Source organism: Pavona decussata, unplaced genomic scaffold (assembly GCF_977016875.1).
Source record: "Pavona decussata unplaced genomic scaffold, jaPavDecu1.1 SCAFFOLD_54, whole genome shotgun sequence".
NCBI classification, from domain to species: Eukaryota; Metazoa; Cnidaria; class Anthozoa; order Scleractinia; family Agariciidae; genus Pavona; species Pavona decussata.
Genome location: NW_028145476.1, coordinates 611,651 through 634,220, shown reverse-complemented (window position 1 = coordinate 634,220; position 22,570 = coordinate 611,651). Strand labels below are relative to the sequence as shown.

Below are 22,570 nucleotides of genomic sequence, written 5' to 3'. Positions count from 1 at the left end.
AAGATTTTACTTCATTGAAATGTGTATAAATATCTCTCACTCTTGCTCCTCTAGTTAACACTCAGTTAAAGAGTGGATTCCTTCCAATTCTACTAAGAGTTCAGTGCTAATCAATTTTGTATTTCATTTTGTTTTTCTACCGAACCCAATCGCTCGATTGAGCTCGATTGGGTTCGGTAATCGAACTTAATCGAACTCACAAAAAAGTTCCAGTTCGATTATGTTCGATTGTTGAACCAATCGAACTCCAATCGAACGATTGGGTTCGATTGGGTTCGATTGGTTTTTGGTTCGTTTTCGTTCTATTGACTACGCCGGGATAAGCGTATGTGACGTCACTTTACTTGATAACAAATCAAAAATGGTGGCGGAGTAAAGCCACTTCACAGAGCATGCAGTCCTTCTCTTGGAGGTGGAGCAACTAGTAACTACAGATTTCTTAAAATAATATGGAGGAAGAATGCCAAAACGTCTTCTAAACCAGCTTAAACCAGCAGTTTGGGAGAAAAGCGTCAAAGTAATTGTAGTTAAAGCGATTCAAGGTCTGCTAGTCTGCTACTCGAAGTTAATTCGGTATTTTTCGGCTTGAAGCTTTTGCTGTAGCTTCAAACAGCACTCGTGGTTTTTAGGGATCCGTCTCAGCGGAGATATAATTCGAGTGAAAAGCCAACAGATTATATCATTTGAAAAACAGGACAGGTAATTTCGTGATCTTTGTTAAATTCGGCGTGATGCTGCAACGCGCGACAAGCACGTGGTCTTCAGTGTAAATAAGACACGATATTATAAATTTCATCGGACAGTTGATTAATTATTTTGATAGTACCTTTCGACATCTGACTGCAGTTGTAGTCAGTTTCGTCTGTTGCGGTCTGTTTAAAATTTTGATGCAGCTTTTAAGGTTCATTACTGGTTAGTAAATTCTCGAAATTAATTTAGGAGTTGAAGTTTAGAAAACAGATCCTGATCAGTTGCCGAGAAGAGACAATAAATCAACTTAAAATCAATGTTGATTCTTGGATAGAAATTATTCCCGTTATTATCAACAAATGACAAGAACCAAAGATCTCTGAGAACATGTATTTACAAAATTAACATTTAATAGCCCAAGTTCACATACAATAAGACGCCGTCCCTCTTTGTTTACCCCGAGTTATGTCTCTGCTCGTCCTCTATCTCAACACCCGGGCGAAAATTGGTATTCCAATATAAAGTAAGAGCATTCAGCTTCCTGTATGAATTAATCGTTAGGATTGGTTGCTGTTTTTCCGCTCGTAAAGCTAACAGTTGAAAAGGAGCCTAACGTTTTCAATAATTCAATCGTAATACTGCAACAGTGCAATAAAAATAGAAACCCAGCCGTACGATTGTAAAGCCATCTAGGTTGCCTTAAAACGTGGATTACCCAGTGTCCCCTGCAGGGAGGGCGGTGGGAAAAACGAATGGGAAGGAATCCCATAAGCCACGGGCACCGCGTCAGATGCTGTTTCTTGCGCACTTGAAATTGGCTGGTTTCTATGCACGGGAGACTGGTGAAGATCAGCCAAGCTGCAGCTTGAAGTTCCGAGATTTGCAGATATGGCGTTACCTTCCATCGTGACAGCAATGTCACGCACACCTTGAATCGCGTTGCGCCAGATTTTATAAGGAACTGCAAACAGCAGGTAACAAGGCCAACAGGCGCACCACGCTGGGTGACAATCAAAGAAATGATTGACAGCGGAACAGTTAGTGACCACGAAGTTCGCTCCAACAACTACCGTCATTTCAAGACATTCCAGCGAGTCGTAGCGCTTGACGCCTTGAGTTTTCCACCAGCGGAGAATCATGGGATTGAAATTAAACTGTTGAAATGCGAAGAGTGTTGGAGTTAGGCCTGATGGTTTGTTATCGTGTTTTTGACCGTGAGTTTGAAAAGGGGCTAATGTCAAATTAACCAAGCGGCAATTGGGACACGTCCTCGAAATTCATGAGCACCTTAGGGCCCCAGTCTTAAAACGCAAAAGTTAGATTCGATCTAGGACAAGCAGTCACACAATCAAAGTAGTTCCTCAGGTCACCTCTGATTGAAGTACGGATCAGTCGGCCCAGTTGTTCAAAGCCCGATTAAGCTAATCCTGGGTTAACGAGAACTTTGATTTTAGTTCCATTACTAGACAATAAAGGTTTTTCGAAAAGTTTTTGTCCTTCAGATTTGACTTTAGACTTTCCTTTCCTATTAGTTAAAATTAGCTTTGTCAGGCATTTTTAACGGGAGAAATGAACACCTCGGTTAACTTTTAATCGGGGATTAGCGTTAATCGGCTTTCGAACAACCGGGCCCTGGTATAAAATCTGAACCCAGGGCCAGATAAATTGCGTTCTGGTGTTATATATTAAAGTGGTGTGGTGATTTTGACTAGAAGGAGCGTCTAACAAGACAGAGTTACTGCTCCGCAGTCTATGACTATATGACTATGCGGGGAAAGCAGATATTAGAAGAGGTTATTGAAATTTAAAAAATAGGGGTAACCACGCAGTTTTCAAAAACAATTAAGCAATGGTAATTCTAAAAAGCTTTAAATTATACAACAATGTATGAATTTTTTCCATTATGCACAGATTTGGAAATATTTAAAAATATTTCTGGAAAATGTGTGGTTACCCGGCTTGGATTTCAATAACACTTGCAAGATCTACCTTTCCCACATAGTCATAAAACGCGCAGAAATACCTTCGTATTAGTTGCCACCGTTCTCGAACCATCCCGAGATGCGCTGTTCTTATGCGCAATAGCAAAAGATAGCACCCGTCCTTTTTTTCCTTAACTATTATTCAACTGGTCACCGATGTTCCGCCGAGCGGGCCGCGAAGAAACAATTTTTTTCGTAAGCAGAAAATATACGAGGCATTCCTCATTTCTTTCCTTTGTCTCTCACGTATTTTCCTCACGCTCGACATTTTCTTCTTTGCCATAATCTGAACGCGTCTGAAACAGGCTAAAATCAGATAGTAGGCACCGCCCTAAACGAAACTCGCATTTTTCGGGCCATCACGGAATGCGCAGTTGGCATGTGCAATAGCAAAAAGAAGTGCAGTCGTTAACTTTCATTCAACTCATGTGCATGCGAACTAACCTCAACAGCAAAGCTAGCTTTCTTGTCTAACACGCGTACTAACCTCAACAGCAAAGCTAGCTTTCTCATCAAACATGTCCTCTGCCTTGTTGAGTCCCTCTTCCAGTGTGCGTCTGACCCCAGGGTGTGATTTGTCAACACTGACGACAAACTCCGGTCTGATGTGCCGCTCCTAGTACAGCGACGTGCAATGTTCAGTTCCCCACCGGGCATAAGGGTTCCGCCAGGGGGAGTTATCCCACTGGATCCACCATTCAGGGTCACGCATGCTCAGATATTCACCCCTGTTGTTCAGTCTGGTAAATAGAAATGAAGGGATGAAATGAGTTTCCGACCGGTGCTGACTTCAACAATCTGGGGAAGGTTTTACATGTAAGTTCTAAGATGTTTAGAATCGGAAACGTCAGGATAAAGCCATCGTGAAAAAAAAATCCAATAAACTTTCCACAGTAAAACAGTATAACAATATTGTTATAAGTTATTATAAAATAATCTGGTATAAGGATAGTATGCCAATTTTTCCGACTGAAAAATACATCTATCATTTATTCACATTTCTTTCACAAATACCACTCATCGCCATTCCAATCCTAGCAGTATGCAGGATGTTTGTCACATGAACCTAGTTTAATGGCCTTAGCTCCCACAAGTCTCCTGTAGCTCAGTGGTAGAGCATCCGAACTAGTAATCGGAAGGTCTCAGGTTCCACTCCTGTTGGGAAACTCGGATCTTCTTTTTTCGAATATGTCATTGTCACTGATTGCAAAATACATCTATCAAGAATAGTGTACTACTAGAAATTGAAAAACGAAAAGCTATTAAATAACAAAATTTACCTTTGCCCATGTGGTACATGCCTGCCGCAGGTTACGAACAGCAGAAGAGGACGGTTGAAGATCTGATTCCGGAAGGCATCCAGCTCGCTGACTGTCTTCACGATGTTAATCTTTGGTGTGTTGGAAAGCTCTTGTTTATCGCTGATTATCGTGACCTGTGTACTGTCTGGAAGCCGCAGGTTATCGGTCACGGTTTTGTTCTGTCTAAATTCGTTTGGAGGATTACATTTGAAAGCGGAGTATGACACTAGCGCGATTTCAGGAGAGCCCTGCATTTCCAAGACATGCGATGTTGCTCAGTTGACGGCAGCGAGATCAGAAATACGTATAGTTGTAGTTTGCAAAGTGAATAAAAAAATGCAAATTTGATCGGGAAACTGCTTTCGTCAAAAGCAATGTTTATTTTTTCTTCTGTTGAATAAATATTTAATAGAATTACATCATTTATTTATTGTAAATGGATACTCTTTCCCCACTACCAAATATTAATGACTTTAAAAGTTAATAACGCGTGATGTCAACCCCGTTTTACTAATTTTAGCCAATAAAACAGTTTTCAGTCCGTGTTAGAAAGAATAATAAACGTTAGAAAGTCATACATTTTTCTTTCTTTAACTCAAGATAGAAAAAATGCTGACCAAATTTAAATATCAAGAAAATAAACACCGTTTCTATTTACACACCTGTTGACTGAATTATTAAATAATTCATCCTTAAAACTTCCAGCTGTGATTTCGACGTTTTTCACAGGGTCCCACAGCGAGGTTTGTTATTCCTTTGCTTATCATTTCCTTAACCCTTCAATTCCTAATATCAAAGAACTAATTCTCCTATCTTGCCACATATTTTTCTTATAAAAGTACTAGGAAGAAGTTATTAAAATATCAAGAAAATTCACCGTGAGTGATCATATCCTTAACTCTCATGACCTCAGAGGTTGAATAAGCATTGATATTACAAGGAGAAATCTGATGCTGATCACTGTTAGAGCTTTTAAATAGGGTTAAACAGGAAAGAAGACATTTTCCAAACCAGTTTGATTTTATAGTGGAATTTCTATTATTCGAGCCCTCGATTTTTCAAAACTCCCGAGTAATTGAACCAAAAGTTGTTTCTCTTGGATTTCCTTCGGTAAGATTTTTACCCCCGATTTTTCGAACCAAATTCAGTTTCCCTATAGAAGGTTGGAAAAATCGGAATTCCACTGTATTTCCTTTGGTCCAGATCATGTTAATGAATGACAGAATCTGAGACTGAGTTAAATATAAGGAAACAGTTAACTGGTTTCAAATTTTCGACCCAAAAACAAATTTTAACCTCAGCATATACACACGGCAACTCCCTTTTCACTGCCTTGTCAAAACTGGACGAACATTTCATTGTGTTGCTTTTGTGCACCTCTCAAATTTGAGTAAACTCGATTCATTATAAATGCGGCAAAATAAAAAGTAATTTGGGACAAAAATTACTTCCTGTTATTCACTAAATTATTCATTAATTTATTCCAAATTCACACCCCATTCATTCATCCTTTATTCATAATCTTAGCTTATTCTTCATTTACTCATTCGCTAATTCATTCTTCAGTCATCCACTCATTCACTCATTTGTTTGTTTGTTTATTTCACCACAAACGTTACAAAAAAAGCAAAATAAGAGTACAAAAAATATATATTACCGAGAAGGTGGCGAGGAAGTCTTGAAAGAAACCACACTGCTTATAGAATAAGGCTTCCTCATTCCTCATTCATTAGTTCTTTCCTTTATTCATTTATTCATTAATTGTAAATTCATTCTTCATTCATTCCTTTGTTAGTTCAGTCACTCATCCACTCATTCTAAATTCATTCTTCATTCATTCACTTATTCATTCATTCATTCATTTATCCATTTAGGCGCTCATTCTACATCCATTCTTCATTCATTCAATTACCGAATTCATTCATTCATTTGTTCGGTGATTGATTGATTGATTGATTGATTGATTGATTGATTGATTGATTGATTGATTGATTGATTGATTGATTGATTGATTGATTGATTGATTGATTGATTGATTGATTGATTGATTCATTCATTCATTCATTCATTCATTCATCCATTCATTCATTTCTGACGCAATTTGTTCATCAGTTATCCTCAATGAGAAATGATGCTCCTCTTGCCCTTCTTTTCTTGTAAAAGCAAAATTAAAACTTGCAAATAATACTTAAAGACAGACTACACAATGCCCTGCAAGAATGCTATAGCAATGCAGTTACATTTTCACATTATAATTCTCTAGTTGGTTCAGAGCAGCAGAGCTCACAAATGATATGACAAGCAAAATAAAGTAGAACACAACAGTGATATTATATAAAGAACAACTACAGAGGATGAAAACTCAAATGCTCAACATTTTTTCTTAGTTGTTTAGGTGTTTTAAAAGCCTCTCTGCTTCTCTAACGCCTGTCAAATAAGCTCCATGAACAGTCCCATAAAACTGACGGTGTGTTGCCTCGCCTGCAAACATTAACTGAAGAGCAGGGATACCCTTCTCACCATCAGATCCATAGGGGAGGGGTGAGGCAAGGCAGTCAAAGTCACTTCCCCTAGCCTCTCTAGACAAAAATGAATATGACCCCCTTGTCCATGGGCTTGTTACCCACTGTGTTATATGAACATTCACAAGGCGAGGCAAGGAATTCAGAGCAGTGCACTTCTTGATTACTGCAAGACAGAGCTGTCCCACTTTTTCAGGGGAAGTGCTTTCAATGTGAGATGATTCATTGCCTTGAAACCAAGCCATTAGAACATTCGACCCAGGACGAGCAGTGTAAAATGAATAAAGTCGGCGGACCCAAGGACAATTTAATGTTTCTGCATCCACATCACACTCTATATGGTTTAATTCATGTTCAACATCATCTACATGTACTTCATTTTTGCCACCGTCTTCCCAAACTACATGAATGTTATACTCCTCCGAAGCCCAAAAGCGTTCCTCAAATTCAAGAAAAATCTTGCCTACGTAGCCAAAACCAAGATGACAGATAGCATTGATTTTGTCAATTGGCAATGGGGGACAAAACAAGGACAAATACTTTTCTTTGAGGACGCCAAGAGAGACTGTCAGTATGACATGATCTGCTTCGAATGATTTTCCATTACTACAGACAACGTTCACTGAATGATGGCCGTTTGGAGTCTCTGATTCATCACAAGCTGTCCACTTTATTTGTGTCACCTCGTGGTTAACATGAACACAGCTGGTGATAAGTTTTGCTTGCAATGCTTCCACAATGTTGTTATAACCACTAGGAATAGGGCAAAAATCGGAGCCATCTAAGTAAATATACTCGCCAAATTCTTCAAGGTTTAAATCACTTAAGGAATTAGTGCCAGTGGAATTGCATTCTCTTTCTTGGAAAAATGAAAACAAGTTTTGTTTTAGTTGTTTAATTTCTGGGGTATCTGAGGTACAGTTGCATGATTCAAGATAAGATTGAAAACCTTGGCTCAAATAATCACCAACTGTCATACTAGAACCACCCTTCACAACTTTAGCAAAACTTTCCATCTTTGACAGATCTTCAGTCTCTGAGATAAGGTTATAAAAGACTTTCCAAACCTCTGTTATAAGCTGATCATCAATATTCCATCGCAGCTGATTGCCAATATTTGGTTTTGCTCTGCTGTTTTCATTAACCCATTCCTTGTTAATATCTGCCTTGCTTAGTAGTTTCAAGTCACATGCCAGGTCAAAAATAGGATTTGCAAGTGTGCCGTGTATCCATGCAGCACCAAACTCCACCTGATTGTCTCCAATTTTGCCAGTGTGAATTCTACCACCAACTCGATGACTTGCCTCTAAGACGCATACCTCAGCTTTCCCAGACTGGTACAGCTTACTTGCAGCCGACAGTCCTGCTATCCCTGCACCAATAACCACAACTTTGGGCTTCAGTGACATTACTATATGTACTAACTAAAAAACAATGGAGAAGAAACATCGTCAGTAAGTGGTTACATGTATTTTTAAATATATTTTTACTGTTGTTAGAACCACAATAGAATCTTAATAAAATATCCAAAAGAGATGCATGAAACAGTTGGTGACAGGGCCTTTAACCAGCTTAATCCTTGAGCTCATGTCCCTGTGTCAATTGTTTTCCCTAGTTAAGGCTTTTTAGCAAATGGGTACAGCAAAATTGTACGACATCTTTATACCACATTATGCTGAACTTTACATTTGTGGCCAATCACTTGTGCAATTTTTCAACTGCTACTGCGATGTTAAAGGGGGTATTGTCACAGGTATCATACTATGTTTTGGTCAAAGCAGTACAAGGTTTTGACATTAAGTACATGTACCCACAATTATACATATAATTGCTCTAACTGGAAAATAATATTTCTCTGTGTACTCTAAGAAACAAATATCAAGTGATTAACTCTTGAGGGAAGAACAAGCCTTGATAAGTTTCAGCAATGTTGAACCCAATACAAGGGAAGATCTTGAAAGAATTGGTCAATTTTTTACTCTGCAGTCCATTTTCATCCTGGCCATGTGCAGCCAGAGATAATTAATACTAGGTAGTCCTGAACACTGTTGGATTAATTGTCAACAAAAGTGGATCAATATTATAAGTTTTCATTGATAAAATAAAATTTTTTTGGTATTAAAAGTGACACTAAAAATAAGTGACTTTGCTTCCGTAACTTTATTCTCAGTCGTTAACAGAAACAAACTATGTCCCTTTTTTTCTGTCCTAGATGTTTACAACTGAAAAGATAATTACAGTGCTTTCCAGTAGATGAAACTCTGAACCGCAACCCCTAATTTTGAAGTCTTTCGATTGCCTTTTCAATACAATAAATAATATAAAGCAGTTACATTGAAACTTATTTCAAATGCTGGCTTAGGAATTTGACAGTGTGTGGTTCAAAAAAAAAAAATGATTTACTCAGTGGTATTGTAGTACCCAGTTAGGTTTACTACAAAGAGATCTGCACTAGCAACAACATTTGATTTTTGGCCAGTTCCATAATTCCAATGACCACATTACTAGACTATGGTTTCACCCTCATGGACAAGTTTCCAGGGACACAATTTCAAGATGGGCTCAAGTTTCCAGGGACACAATTTCAAGATGGGTTCGCATTACAGTGGATATTGCAGGTACAGACATCACCAACTTTAAACCACACAACACTCTAATAACTAGCCATTTAAAAGTTAGTCTAAAGTTAGTCCATAGTTATTTGGGTGAAAGAGACTATTTAAAAGCCATATCCAACAAATTCAAGCAGAGTTTCAGAGGTGAATAGTCGGCCAAAATCTCATACTCATACTACCCTCCCACCACTCCCAAACATTTTTCAAGAGTGGAAGGCTCGATCTGCATACACGTATGGAAAGAACTGAGGGCATAAAGGGATCATTTAAAAGCCATATCCAGCAAAATCAAGCAGAATTCAGAGGTGAATAGTTGGCCAAAATCTCATACTCACTGTAGTTTTGGCTTGTTAGCCCTCTCCTTCCCCTTCCACCACTCCCAAACAATACACGTATGAAAAGATTTGGGACGTGAGGGACTTAACTTAAAAGCTACATCCAGCAAATTCAAGCAGAGTTTCAGAGGTGAATTGTCGGCCAAAACCTCATACTTACTGTAGTTTTGGCGTGTTAGCGAGTATAGAGTTATTATTTAAGTCTCATAAATATATATCAAGTTTCAAAAATTAATGGCTACAGGAATATAATTATCAGTATCACTTTGCCATGTTCTGGCCCTATTCACTATTCCTTGTTGTGTCAAAACGCAAAGCTAACACAGCTTTTCGAATAGAAGGCGTTTGGCAAAGTTTGTTCATTCATCCACCTTTGCACTAGCGATCAGGCCCGCCATGATCGCCATCTTATGCAATCTACTTTATATAAACTTGAGCGAGGAAATTCAGTGGGAAAATCGAGATCTTACTAGCAAAAATAGTAAGACAGATGATTCATCCCTTGCTTAAACGGCTGGACTGTATGGTGTGAACTCTGAGTACTGTACAATCCTGCAAAATCCTAGACTGTTCACAGTCCCCCAGTTTTCCGTGCGGATCTTCGCTTCTTCAAGCGAACTCCCGCCATCTTGGTTTGTAAAGGCGAGGGCAATCTGGGGAGAGTGCCTAGACTACCAAGCGGGGGATCTGAGGGGTTAATCCGAGGGGTCCCCAGTCAGGCAACGTTGTATGGGGACACTCTCCCCAGGTTGCGCTCGCCTTTTCAGACCAAGATGGCGGGAGTTCGAATTTTAGAAAATCCCACGGAAAAGTAGGGGACTGTGAACAGGCCAGCACAATCCGGCTGTGAGTAAACCTCGGACGGTCAACGGTTTCACGTGACGGATTCCGTGACACATCCTGAAAGTCACGTGACGCACCCATTTGGCCAAAGTTTTCGAATGGAAATTTCGGAAACTGTAAGGTTTTGAAAGGATGAGGAAAAGCCTTTCCACTGTGACTCGGAAAGTTTCTAAAACTTACAACCGGAAATTTTGGCTCAGTGGAGAGCAACCCTCAACTGACAAAGGGTAAGAAAGAGGAACTGATGGCTGCTCAGCAGCAGACTGCTGAGAAAAAAAATGAGGAAAAGCCTACGGTTGAAGCATGTGGAGAAAAGTGAAAAAGTTCCTCCTGACCGGATTATAGTATAAGAATGGTATGGAAAATAGTTTAACACGGTGACAGGAATGTGCGTGTTGCAACTAAGGCTTAAACACACGTCACTACATGAGCCTAGGTAGCATAAAGGATTGGTTGAGCGAGTAGAACAAGCGATCGCGCGCGAAGTCGGTTCCCGCGAGGAGAAGGGACGCGCTGGGTAGCTCGATAACAAGATATTTTTGAAGAAAATGAGGAAACTTAACGAAACGTCTGGCAGCCCCATCGATTTGATTTTGGCAAACCAAAGTAAAGCGCACGTCACCTGAAAACTTATGAGAAAAACACGTGTTAGCAAAAACGTATCGTTGAGAAAGACGCGAAGAGATCTTATGAATACAATACTGCTATCTGCGTCTTGGACGCGACTAAGACGCAAATTCCTTAAGGACGGTGCCTACTAATACAGAGGTATTCCTGCGCAGTTTATGACTATGCAGGAAAAGCAGATCTTAGCAAGGGCTAGTGGAATACAAAAAAAAAAATGGGAGTAACCAGTTCGTTTTTTTTTTTTTACGAGATAATTAAGCAACAATAATCTTAAAAAGTGCTAAAATACAAGGTAATGTACGGCATTTTTTCCATAATTGAAGCTTTATCGTCACTGAAAAATGCATGGTTACCCCAGATTTCAGATTTTTTTTTTATTTAATGATGCCAATATTTCAAAAGTTTGCTACAAAAAAAAATTACAATACATCACAAAAGTAACATTAAATTACAATTTTACCCCCAATTTTCTTTTTGGATATCAAGAGCACTTGCTACTTGAAATGCTGCCTTCTCCGCATAGTTTCAAACCGCGCAAAAATATCCCTGTATTAGTAGGCACCACCCATAGGAAACCCGAGTAATGAGTTTGTGTAAATTTGATCCCAATGCATGCAGGTATGGAGAGACGTACAAATTGGAGAGTTTTGTTGCGATTTTGATGTTGACTTTTATGGCGATCGCGATTTCAAGAGCCGTGCGCGTATGTACTTCACCGCAATTTCTCTGCAGTTTGATAGCGTAAGAGATGCCTCTGGGAATCCCCTAAGAAGTTACACATTCTAGCTCACATCGCATATGCTCAAGTCGCCATAAAATCGACGATAAAACAGGGACGATGGCCAGTAGTAGGCTCTAGGGACGAGACTGAGCAAAGCACAAACAAGGTAAAGCACGTTACAATGAGATGAGAATCGAAAGAAGTCAATTATAATCTCAACCAAGAATGCTCCGTACAAAACTGTTACAAATGGAACTTTATTTTAGTAAATTCCACTAAAATTACAGTATCTCGCAGTGTCTTCGTAACAGAGCACTTCTTAGGACACAGATGCAAAATGCATAAACTGGCAAAGGAGTGGAAAGATATTCTTTTCGAACAGAGCCTCCGTTGCCTTTAACTGCAGAAGCTCTGTGTAAAAGGACAAACGTGAGTTGGCATGTCTCGTTTGAGGAGAGCAGTTATTTCATATCCAGACTTGGAAATGTTGACTTTCTTTTTAAACTTAATTATCGTGAAAATTATTGTGATTCTAAATTGTGTGCGTAGTTTGAGAAACTGTTAGCGCGAAGGCAAAGTATCAGCAGCAGCGTCGTGTGGTAGCGCACGCCAAAACTTTGCCTTCCCGCCAGGAGCCACAACCGGGGATTATGGCTCCTGCTTCGCGCCAATAAAGACCGGCACACACGTTGCGAGTAACGTTGTATGAAATATGCACGCAACCCCGTGTGGCGATTCCAGACAATGTTGCAGGCAACATTGGCGCTACATTGGCGCAATGATGAAAGCAATGTTGCACAGTGTGTCCACCAACTACACTGGCCAAGAAGCTGTCGAAAAGTTATTCCACATGTCCGAGAAATTTGAAATTTTAATCTCCAGCTAAGATACTATTTGGATGTGAAAGGGTTAAGACTTGTCTTCCGTCGTTCGTTATACCACGTATAAGAAAGTGTTAATGTCCTCCTCATCCCGTCTGAGATACTTGTGGTCTATAAGCCACTCGATTTGCTCTTTGATCATCTTCTTCTGAGGAATGAACATGTTTTTAAGAATTTCAACCAGTTCTGTTTGAAGGGCGGCGTTCGTGATTCTCTTTCTCATCTTCATGATCTTGACAATCGCTTCCTGAAACAAGATAGACCAACATGGAGTAAGGGAGAGGCGATAAAAATCAACAGACAAGAACAGAACAAAACTCTGAAGATGACATTACATTACAAAACAGCAGTAAACATGGGGAATATATCACCACTGAAAAGTTACAGATCCAAACAATACCTGATTGGTTTGATTGGGCGAAGAAAAATGCAAGGAAGGGGAAATAGGCCAATTTCGATAATATTAAAATTCTAGCTTGGCTACGAGGCTTAGGGGAGTAAAACAACAGAATTTAATTATTCACCTCTGAACCTCAATGTAGTTTCTTTTGTTTTATTCCCCTAAACCTCGTTGCCAGGTACGAATTTTAATATATCGAGATTGGTTTACCGGTATTTAAACGTACCGATTAATCAGGCCGATTTGGCCCAATTTGACAAAGGAAATGAGTGAATGGAATCGACGAATATCGGTCCTATTTGTAACAGATATCTTAAATCAGGCCAACACAAACGGAAAAAGAAATCGGTCGCCAAATAGTGACGTGTAAATTGGCCCATGCGACTGGACCTAGTAATAGGGCCAAGAAATCGGTACGTGGAAAATAACCTTCAATATCCGCACTTCTATAAACATTTGTATGGTTGAACGGGGAAAACACAACAATCATGAGGAAAATGTAACAAATACAATTAACAGTGAAGTACCTGATATGATATTTCATATATTTCACATTCAGTACCTGTATTCTTAGAATCCTGAGCGCCACGATACCATCATTCTCTTCTTGTTTTGCTTTTTCTGTTGAAAGCTGCAATCGACCGATGAGGTTCACTTTGCCGCGTTTCTGCACTTTGCTGTTTTTGCTAAATAAACAGACAACATACAGTTCAACAGACAATGCTGTGAAAATACATGTGTGCAAAGTTCGACGGAGTTCCATGACCTAGCGCGCTTGTGAGTCTGGGATACTGGGTTGGGGATGGTGTGACTTTAAAAAGAAAAGCGTGACCACAGGTTTTTCACACCTTGAAAGGAGAAACCACGACCCAGTCACTTTGAAGGAGAAAGCATGACCTAAGGGAACTGGTCGTAACAAGTTTGTTAGAAGAGGACTCACCTTGTCTGGGGTACGGGTCTATTGAAGACACCATCTTTCTCACGAACATAAAAACCGGCAAAATTTCATTGGCGATAAAAAAACGATAAAAAAAGAACAACGTTTCGGAGTCGTCATGACGCCATTATCAAGTTTGAAGTAATAGAAATAAAGTCAATGTCATGACGACTCCGAAACATTGCTCGTTTTTATCGTTTCTTTTCACTTGCCAATGTATATCTAAACCTTTACTTACAAAATTTCATTGGCTTTAAAATTTGAGTTGACTCAAAAATATTCAGCTAGCAAGAGTTAGCATTGCTACATAAACAAGGAGAGTGAGGTTTGAATTCCATTGCCGTTTTCTTACTGCTTGATACAGGGTAGACTGCAAGCAGTCCCTTTCTGGATAGTCGAGGTCGCGCGGAATAGCCGAGCGCGAAAAAACAGTCTCTTCTCGTTTATTTCTCCTCGCACCAGTCTCGCTGCGCTCGACTGACCAGAAAGGGACTGCTTGCAGTCTAGATACAGGGGTGGCTATGCAATAAAGCTGCCATCTTTTGAGGTGAGGAAGAGGGGTGCAGGCGGAGACCGCCATTTATTTTGTGGTTTGGTGAATCCTGTTCGAGTATAGCAGTTTTGGCCACATCCCTAAGGAGCAGAAAGACGTGGCAAAACACCGTTCAAGAATAAAGCGTGACCTAACACTGTTGAACAAGAAAACTAGCGTGACACTACTACGACTTATTGTTAAGCATTAACTTTTCCCCAACTTACATAACGGCGAATTCTCGATTGACCCAGAACAAAGAGCTGTCGCTGAAATCCTTTGGAGACTTGGCTTCGGGTTGACAGAAAAGAATCTGTCGTTTGAGCTTGGCGAAGGCAATTAGTGACTGGAAAAGACAAATAGTTCTTGAGGCGCAAAAGGATAACCTTCTTCTAAAAATGCGTAAAATCAAGACTATAGGCTGGAGTTTTTTCCCTCTTGAAGAGGGAAAAAACCCCAGCCTATATTGTTCAGTGAAAATTGGTCCAGCTTAAGAAATTCGATCTTAGCTTAATTGACATCTACTAATATCGGCCAATCAATGACAAATCGATAACCAAAAGATATTATCCTTAACTCGTTGTCAATCAAGTTATCGATCAAAATAACCGGGCGGGTATCTACTAATATCAACTGTCATCGATTGTTATCGATTATTGAGGCCAGGAAAATAAAATTATTCCACCAGAGCTGGACTGGTCAAGAGAAAGTAACTGTGTTGAAAATGATTATCGTTGAAGGTTGATAAGTTCATATACCCACAGTGTTCTTCGAAGTTCCGAATCAGGGAGTTCAGAGGCAAGCCTACAACAAGAAACACGAGAAAGAAGGCAGTGAGCTTTCTCTTGCTTAACAAAATAAAGAAAAGAAGATGCCCTGCACCGACCTCAAATTTTCGAAGGCAATCTTCTCGTGCAGTCGCTCATTCCAGGCGAATAACACAGCCATTTGAAAAGTTGTTACTTCGAGGTCAAATTTTCCAATCTTGTTGGCGAAGGTAATCTTAACAAGAAAAAAGAGATGAGGATTAAAATGAAATAAATACATCTCTAAAAGGCCCGTCCTTAAGACAGTTTTGTCGGGTTGCCGGGCCCAGCCCTGTTGTAAGACTGAGTGACTGCATCTATTAAGCTGAAGTCCGATCTCACCCCACAAAAGAATTGTAAACCGCCATGAGACTATGTGATAAGTATCTCTCTCTTGGACAAACGACAATTGAAACAGCACATCAGGGGCACGTTGACTGGAAGTCCCAGGAAATGTCACGCTCGTAGACTTAAAGGGGCTGACGCCGCTGTAATCAGCGTTCCCTTTTGGGACCAAAATGGTATTTTCAGGAGAACCGATTTACTTCGCGATATTAACGGGCCCGAGTTTGTGGTTCAGCAAGGAAGCACCTAGTCTGGAAATAAAGCGAGATTAAAGAAACAACCCACCACTCCATTGGACATGAGGTGATGCCACTGCAACCTGCGGCCGCTGTGGTTTTTCCTGTAAAATTCCTCCACTTCAGGGATATAGTCCTCAAGCTCAAGAAAAAAACAAATACTTGCATTTCAAGCTCTGTCAACGCTATCTGGCCACAACCTGTGTTTCAAGGGGTTACTAAATAAAACAAGTGATTGTATGGCAAGTCTTTTGAGATCGATCGTGCTAAAGACTTGCACATCCCCCTCTCCCTACCATCCAACCCTAAAAAACGATTCAGTTTTATTTTAGCCACTCAACCCAACCAACCCAATTTCCGTTGTTCAGTCTTTCAAATTTTCACTATTTTAACACGTTGCAATTTCTTTCTTTAGACTCCCGACGATTTCCTAACCTTCTCACGATGTTGAACGAAAATCCATAGGTAGTCACTTATTTCCCTATTTGGTTGGAGATAGCAGAAGGTGTAGTTTTTATTTCATCAAACGTTTGAGATATTGGGAGAATAACTAGAGTAAAGTCGCAAAATTCAGCACTGTGTTTCTTATTCAGCCGCCACAAATAATTTATGTACATGACAAATCTTCTTCCCTTATAACTAATTACGAAGAGCGCATAACCCTAATGAAAAAAAAAAAACAAACGAACAATCGAACTATCGTCAGCCAAGACATTTAAATTTATCCCCTACGCAAGCGCCGGCCGGAAGGTCTGCTCGCTCTTTAAAACTTCCGGTGTTTTGAACATTTCTAAAGGAAACTTTGAAAATAAAACGTCACTTTCAGTACAACTGTGTAGAAATCTTCATTTTATGATTAGTCAAGCATAATATATACGTCTTCCACACATTTCCCTTTTTCCCTCTTTTATTTTCTTCCTGATAGAAATTATCAAGAGAGAAAAGAAAGAAAAATAATTGGTATAAGTGCTTACGTTAGCGTCTTCCCTTAAAAGTCATCCGACAATCAATAATAGATGAGAAACTGGTTTAGTGCCATTATTTAATTCTGTCATTTCCAGACGGATGGCAATTTTCCCCATCCAATTATGATAGATACTCACCTGCCACTTCCAATTCATATCTTTTTAGTTCTCGTATTTACCAATTATACACACAGCAAATCAGTTTTCGGGGGTAAGGATCGTCTCAGTTCGAGTTTGTTTATCTGCTCTTTCTTGGAAAGAGTTTCTGCAGTACTACTCAGATGCCCAGAAAGGTAAAAAAGAAATAATAATTATGATAATAATAATTATAATAATAATAATAAAAGTAATAATAATTAACGCCGTGTAACAAGTTCGGCTGCCGTTAGTGAACTTTTATTTTATTGGTCTCTAACACAGGACTGAGGTCAAACGGAGTTTCAAAAGGAAATTTTAATATAACCACACAAAGAAAGAAGTTCGAGCTTTTCCCAGTTCGTGAGCTCATTGCTTTTATTTCTGGCCAACGATACGAGACTTATTAACGGAAACAAAATCAAAATATCTTATGCCGTATTATGAAAGTTTTGGCAACCACAATAAATGAAGGGATTCGCTCTCTTATGAGAAAATTACATGGTGCATATTGTCTTTCAATAAAACCAAGTAGAGACGAGAATTTTCCTATCAAACTCGTCAAGCACAATTTTGGCTCATGCCCTGCAGTTCACATTTGTCTTTTGATTTCGACATATTTGCTCGTTTAGAAGAGAAATGTGTCCGGCGCAACCATTACGAATCTCGTTTTGGCTAACAAAGTGTAAGTTTGTGTGTAGACTGAATTTCCTCCGTGTAGCGTAAAACCCAGAGCATCCAACTAAAATTATATTAGTTAAAATGTTGTTTCCTTAAAAAATCTCGCATCGTTTTACGAACTCCAAAACAATTTTCAGTTGACGCAGCTTGGTCTGTTCGTATTCTTTAGCTGAAAATTTTAGGAAACGGAATACTATTCCCCGAATTTACGAGCTGTTGTTGGCTTTTCGAATTGCTGGCGGGTCTCTTTCTGCACTTTTACCGACGTATTTGTCCTCCGAACACAAATGGGATTGTTTTTTTAGCGTTGCTAAAGTTTCAGGTGACCTTTCGTTAAAGATAACGCTTGTTTTTCTTTTCAATTCAATCCGATTTTCTGACTGAGACGGGTGATGTCTTTCTAAAGGATATTCCACAAAAATGAGTCTAAAATGAACTTTTGGATGCACCCGTATTAGCAAAGTCACATTGTTTGAGAAATCTGAAATTGTGGGAGATCTAAACAGTCTGCAAACACTAGCTTGGTAAAATCTACAACACGGTGCAAGTTATTGAAAATTTTCTACTTCCTTCAAATGATACTTTAAGCTGGAAAACATTAAAGGCTTGGTTGGCTTTCGATCTTTATTTCGAGTACGTATGAATTAACCATGTTTAAAAATGATTTCGACCGGCGGTGAGTGTGCTCCGTAAAAATTAAACCAAGAAACTGAGACTTGTCCTTTCGTTTTCCGTCTTATGAAACACCATCAGCACATTAAATTGAGACGGAAATCATCTTATATTAACACTTACAGGAGATCTTAAATGAAGTCTATTAGAGTCTAAGTATGTATATGATAAGATACTCTTAAATATTGTCTTTAAATCATCTTCATTTGAGAGGCGCTTATCTTAATTAACACTGAGGCATCTTACTTTAAGAAAGATCAATTTTAATCACATTAATTTTTAGTCGATGGGGTCCTCATTTTAGGAAATTGTTTTGTTCTTGTGTAAATTGTAAGACGCCTAAGCAGGCTAAAAGATACTGCCATCCTGCATAAGATGCAATACGCCTTATACTTGCATGAATTAGGTATGCTTAACAGTTTATGGGCTTTTTTCAAAAAAATGCCATTAGAACAACCTCTTCTATCGAGAAAATCGCTGGTTAAATACATTCCTTTGGAAAAAAAAAAAAACAATTGATCCTAAAATGAAAACAGCTCCCTGAAAAACCATTTTAGTTCTCGGTAAAAAAAAAATACTAACTTGCTTGATGAATTGCCTTGGAAGAAATCGAAATTTCTAACACAAAAGGGATCCAAATTTATTTCAGGAGGCCAATAAAGTTTTTTTTCTTGAGTAACTGCAAAAATCAGATAAACCAATTCACCCGTTTCTTCCTCTTTTTTCTCATTTTATTAGTGACTCCCAATTTCGCATGAATGATCATGACGTTTGTCAAACTCCTGCCAATTTTGTAACAGTCATTGGCTAGTTCCACAAATAAGTTTTTTTATCGCATAACTGCGAGTTCTCTTGGAGCAGTTAGTTTGCTTCTTTATTCTACCCTATAAATTGCTGTTTTCAATGCACCTGCAAAACAACTTTTGCCTAAACTGTTTTCATCTTTGTGTATTTTCGCAACAATCATCCAACTTTTGGCCATACATTAGTTATTTATTTGTCTCTGCTTCATTCATTGTCAGTAAGTATTTGCAACGTACGCAAGAAAGGCATTTTGTCGTGGATCGAAATTTTCACTGCCGTTATCGGCTGCTGGCACACATTATTGTCCTCGCCTAATTGCTAACACACTACACCAGTTAATCGTCTGTGTGATTAGTATCGCTGACCCATGTTGTGTTCAACTGTGCCTCAGGCGCAAGGACGCCTCGAGAAACTTTCGATTGAGTAGCTACTTTTGACTCTAGAAAAATATATCAGCCTTCAGTATATGTTTCCCTTTCGTGGTTTTATTTTTACTCTTCTTTCTAAATATAATATTTGATTCAATAAGCGCTTATATTAGAATAAAAGGAAAACCATAAGGATAATAAAAATACCTGACGCGTTACCTCATGTGGTAAAGGACCCATTTATTTCCATTAAAGGGACAAACTAGGAGAATGTATTGCCTCTTTTTATTACAAGTCCTGGGTACTTTTATTATGTCTTTCAAACAACAGCAGAGGACTTAATTTTCGTGTCCAACTCGTCACTATAAATTGCACAAATAAGAGGAACTGCAGAAAAGAAAAAACATCTGTCCCACCCAGCAAATTTTCATTATTTTAACATCTTGCAATTTCTTTCTTTAGACTCCCGACGATTTCGTAACCTTCTCACGATGTTGAACGAAAACCATAAGTAGTCACCTATTTTCCTATTTGGTTGGAGATAGCAGAAGGTGTAGTTTTTATTTCATCAAACGTTTGAGATATTGGGAGAATAACTAGAGCAAAGTCGCAAAATTCAGCACTGTGTTTCTTATTCAGCCGCCACAAATAATTTATGTACATGACAAATCTTCTTCCCTTATTACTAATTACGAAGAGCGCATAACCCTAATGAAAAAACAAACAAACGAACAATCGTCAGCCAAGACACTTAAATCTATCCCCTAATCAAGCGCCGGCCGGGAGGTCTGTTCGGTGGGTAAAACTTCCGGTGTTTTGAATATTTCTACAGAAACTTTGAAAAGAAAACGTCACTTTCAGTACAATTTTATAAGGGACCTTCGTTTTATAATTAGTCAATCAAAATATATACCTTATTCACATATCTCCCTTTTTCCCTCTCTTATTTTCTTCCTGATAGAAAGTAAAGTCGCAAAATCCAGCACTGTGTTTCTTATTCAGCCGCCAAAAATAATTTATGTACATGACAAATCTTCTTCCCTTATTATTACTGCAAAGAACGCATAACCTTAATGCAAAAAACAAACAAAAGCAAGAGCCGGAAACGGAAACTTTTAAAAGAAAACGCCACTTTCAATACAATTGTGTAAGGGATCTTCCTTTTATAATTATTCAATCATAATTTATACGTCTTCCTCATATCTCCCTTTTGCTTGTCTTATTTTCTTCGGGATGGAAATCATCAAGGGAGAAAAGAAACAAAAAGAATTGGTATAAGTGCTTACGTTAGCGTCTTTTTTTAAAAAGTCATCCGACAATCAATAATAGATGAGAAACTGGTTTAGTGCCATTATTTAATTCTGTCATTCCCAGACGGATGACAATTTTCCCAAATCCAATTGTGATAGATACTCACCTGCCACTTCTGAACCCATATCTTTCTAAGTTCTCGTATTCACCAATTATACACACTGCGAATCATTCTTTGGGGGTATAGATCGTCCCAGCTCGAGTTTGTTGATTTTCTCTTTCTTGGAAAGAGTGGCTGCAGTACTACTCAGATGCCCAGAAAGGTAAAAATAGATAATTATACTAATAGTTAATGCCGTGAAAAACAAGTTCGGCTGCTGTTAGTGAACTTTATTTTATTGGTCTTTAACACAGGAAAGTCAAACGGAGTTTGAAAAGGAAATTTTAATATTACCACACAAAGAAAGAAGTTCGAGCATTAAACGATTTTCCCAGTTCGTGAGCTCATTGCTTTTTATTTCTGCCCAACGATACGAGACTTATTAACGGAAACAAAATCAAAATATCTTATGCCGTATTATGAAAGTTTTGGCAACCACAATAAATGAAAGGAGTCGCTCTCTTATGAGAAAATTACATGGTGCATCGTGTCCTTCAATAAAACCAAGAGACAAGAGACAAGAATCTTCGTGTCAAACTCGTCAAGCACATTTTTGGCCCATTCGCTTTCTTAGAAGAGAAACGTACCCAGCGCGACCAGTACGAATCTTGCTATAGCTTACAAATTGTAAGTTTGTGTGTAGACTGAACTTCCTCCGTGTAGCGTAAAATCCAGAGCACCCAACCACAAATAGTTAAAATGTTGTTTCCTTTAGTAAAAAATCTCGCATCGTTTTACGACCTCCAAAACGTAAATTTTCACAAGTTGACGCAGCTTGATCCGTTCGTATTCTTTAGCTGAATTTTTTTTAGGAAACGGAATACTATTCCCCGAATCTAAGACCTGTCGTTGGCTTTTCGAAATGCTAGTGGGTCTTTGTTTGCACTTTTACCAACATAATTGTTTTCCGAGCACAAATGGGATTAGTTTTTCAGCTTTGCTAAAGTTTCAGGTGACCTTTCGTTTAAGATAACGCTTGTTTTTCTTCACAATTCAATCCAACTTTCTGACTGAGACGGGTGAGGTCTTTCGAACAGATATTTTTACAAAATGAACTCTTGGACGAACCCGTATAACCGACATAGCCACATTGTATTAGAATTCTTTGGAAAAAACAAATGATCCTAAAATAAAAAACAGCTCCCTCAAAAATTCTCTACTCTCACCAGGCCGGGATCCAATGCTGACAATTCTGTAAAACAATTTTATTAGTTCTCGGTAAAAAAAATATTGCTTACTTGATTGATGAATTGCCTTGGAAGAAATCGAAAAATTCTAACACCAACACAAAAGGGATCCAAATTTATTCCTGGAGCGTCTTTTCTGATCTTTCCTGATTTATTCATTTCAAAAATGCAGAGCTTTGATCCTTCGCAAACTTCAAGTAGCGGAGAGTTGAGAATTTAATAGAATTTCGAGACTACAACTTCAATATTCAAATGAGAAGACACCTGGACATCAAATACCGTCTATAGTCCCTTCTAAGCTCTGCTAAACTTTGTAACTTACACGAAATTAACAGCATGAACTAGACAGAAGAATGAAAATGGACATGAAGAAATTACTGTTGCTTTCTAAACCGACTGTTTATTGAAAACCAAAGATGAGTCCAACAATTTTGCTGCGTCACCGATCAGAAGAATGAGTGTAGTGACAATTCAGACAATTGTCAATGCAAGGTTCATAATTTACGGCACTTTTTATTTAAACCAACAAAACGTTAACAGCGATTAAAATGCCGCGGCCCGGCCTCTGTTTTCT

The 22,570-nt window shown here is 38.7% G+C and overlaps 4 protein-coding genes and 1 pseudogene across 5 annotated transcripts in view; 1 reads left to right on the top strand and 4 right to left on the bottom strand.

Annotated features, from left to right (window-relative positions):
* Positions 1 to 22,570, bottom strand: part of LOC146480232 (peroxisomal N(1)-acetyl-spermine/spermidine oxidase-like) — a 70,478-nt gene that overhangs the window by 26,387 nt on the left and 21,521 nt on the right. The window contains exon 1 of one of the 2 annotated variants that reach the window (XM_085109942.1): positions 9,916 to 10,048. The exons of the other annotated variant lie outside the window; for it this stretch is intronic. The gene's annotated coding sequence lies outside the window, so the exon portion shown is untranslated. Of the gene's footprint in view, positions 1 to 9,915; positions 10,049 to 22,570 lie in introns of those variants that run through there. 2 annotated transcript variants of the gene reach the window in all.
* The window catches only part of LOC146480234 (uncharacterized), a 45,975-nt gene that overhangs the window by 14,851 nt on the left and 8,554 nt on the right, over positions 1 to 22,570 (top strand). The gene's annotated exons all lie outside the window — the stretch shown is intronic.
* LOC146480237 (uncharacterized) lies at positions 1,114 to 4,284 on the bottom strand (annotated as a pseudogene).
* LOC146480236 (peroxisomal N(1)-acetyl-spermine/spermidine oxidase-like) lies at positions 4,584 to 10,048 on the bottom strand. Its single transcript, XM_085109944.1, has 2 exons — positions 9,916 to 10,048; positions 4,584 to 7,919 (listed from the first exon to the last, which is right to left on the bottom strand). The coding sequence occupies exon 2, from the start codon at positions 7,902 to 7,904 to the stop codon at positions 6,357 to 6,359; it is 1,548 nt and encodes a 515-aa protein (XP_084966070.1). The 5' UTR covers positions 7,905 to 7,919; positions 9,916 to 10,048; the 3' UTR covers positions 4,584 to 6,356.
* LOC146480235 (cullin-5-like) lies at positions 11,824 to 15,923 on the bottom strand. The gene is made up of 6 exons (XM_085109954.1): positions 15,823 to 15,923; positions 15,273 to 15,388; positions 15,145 to 15,190; positions 14,614 to 14,732; positions 13,480 to 13,603; positions 11,824 to 12,764 (listed from the first exon to the last, which is right to left on the bottom strand). The coding sequence occupies exons 1-6, from the start codon at positions 15,835 to 15,837 to the stop codon at positions 12,570 to 12,572; spliced, it is 615 nt and encodes a 204-aa protein (XP_084966080.1). The 5' UTR covers positions 15,838 to 15,923; the 3' UTR covers positions 11,824 to 12,569.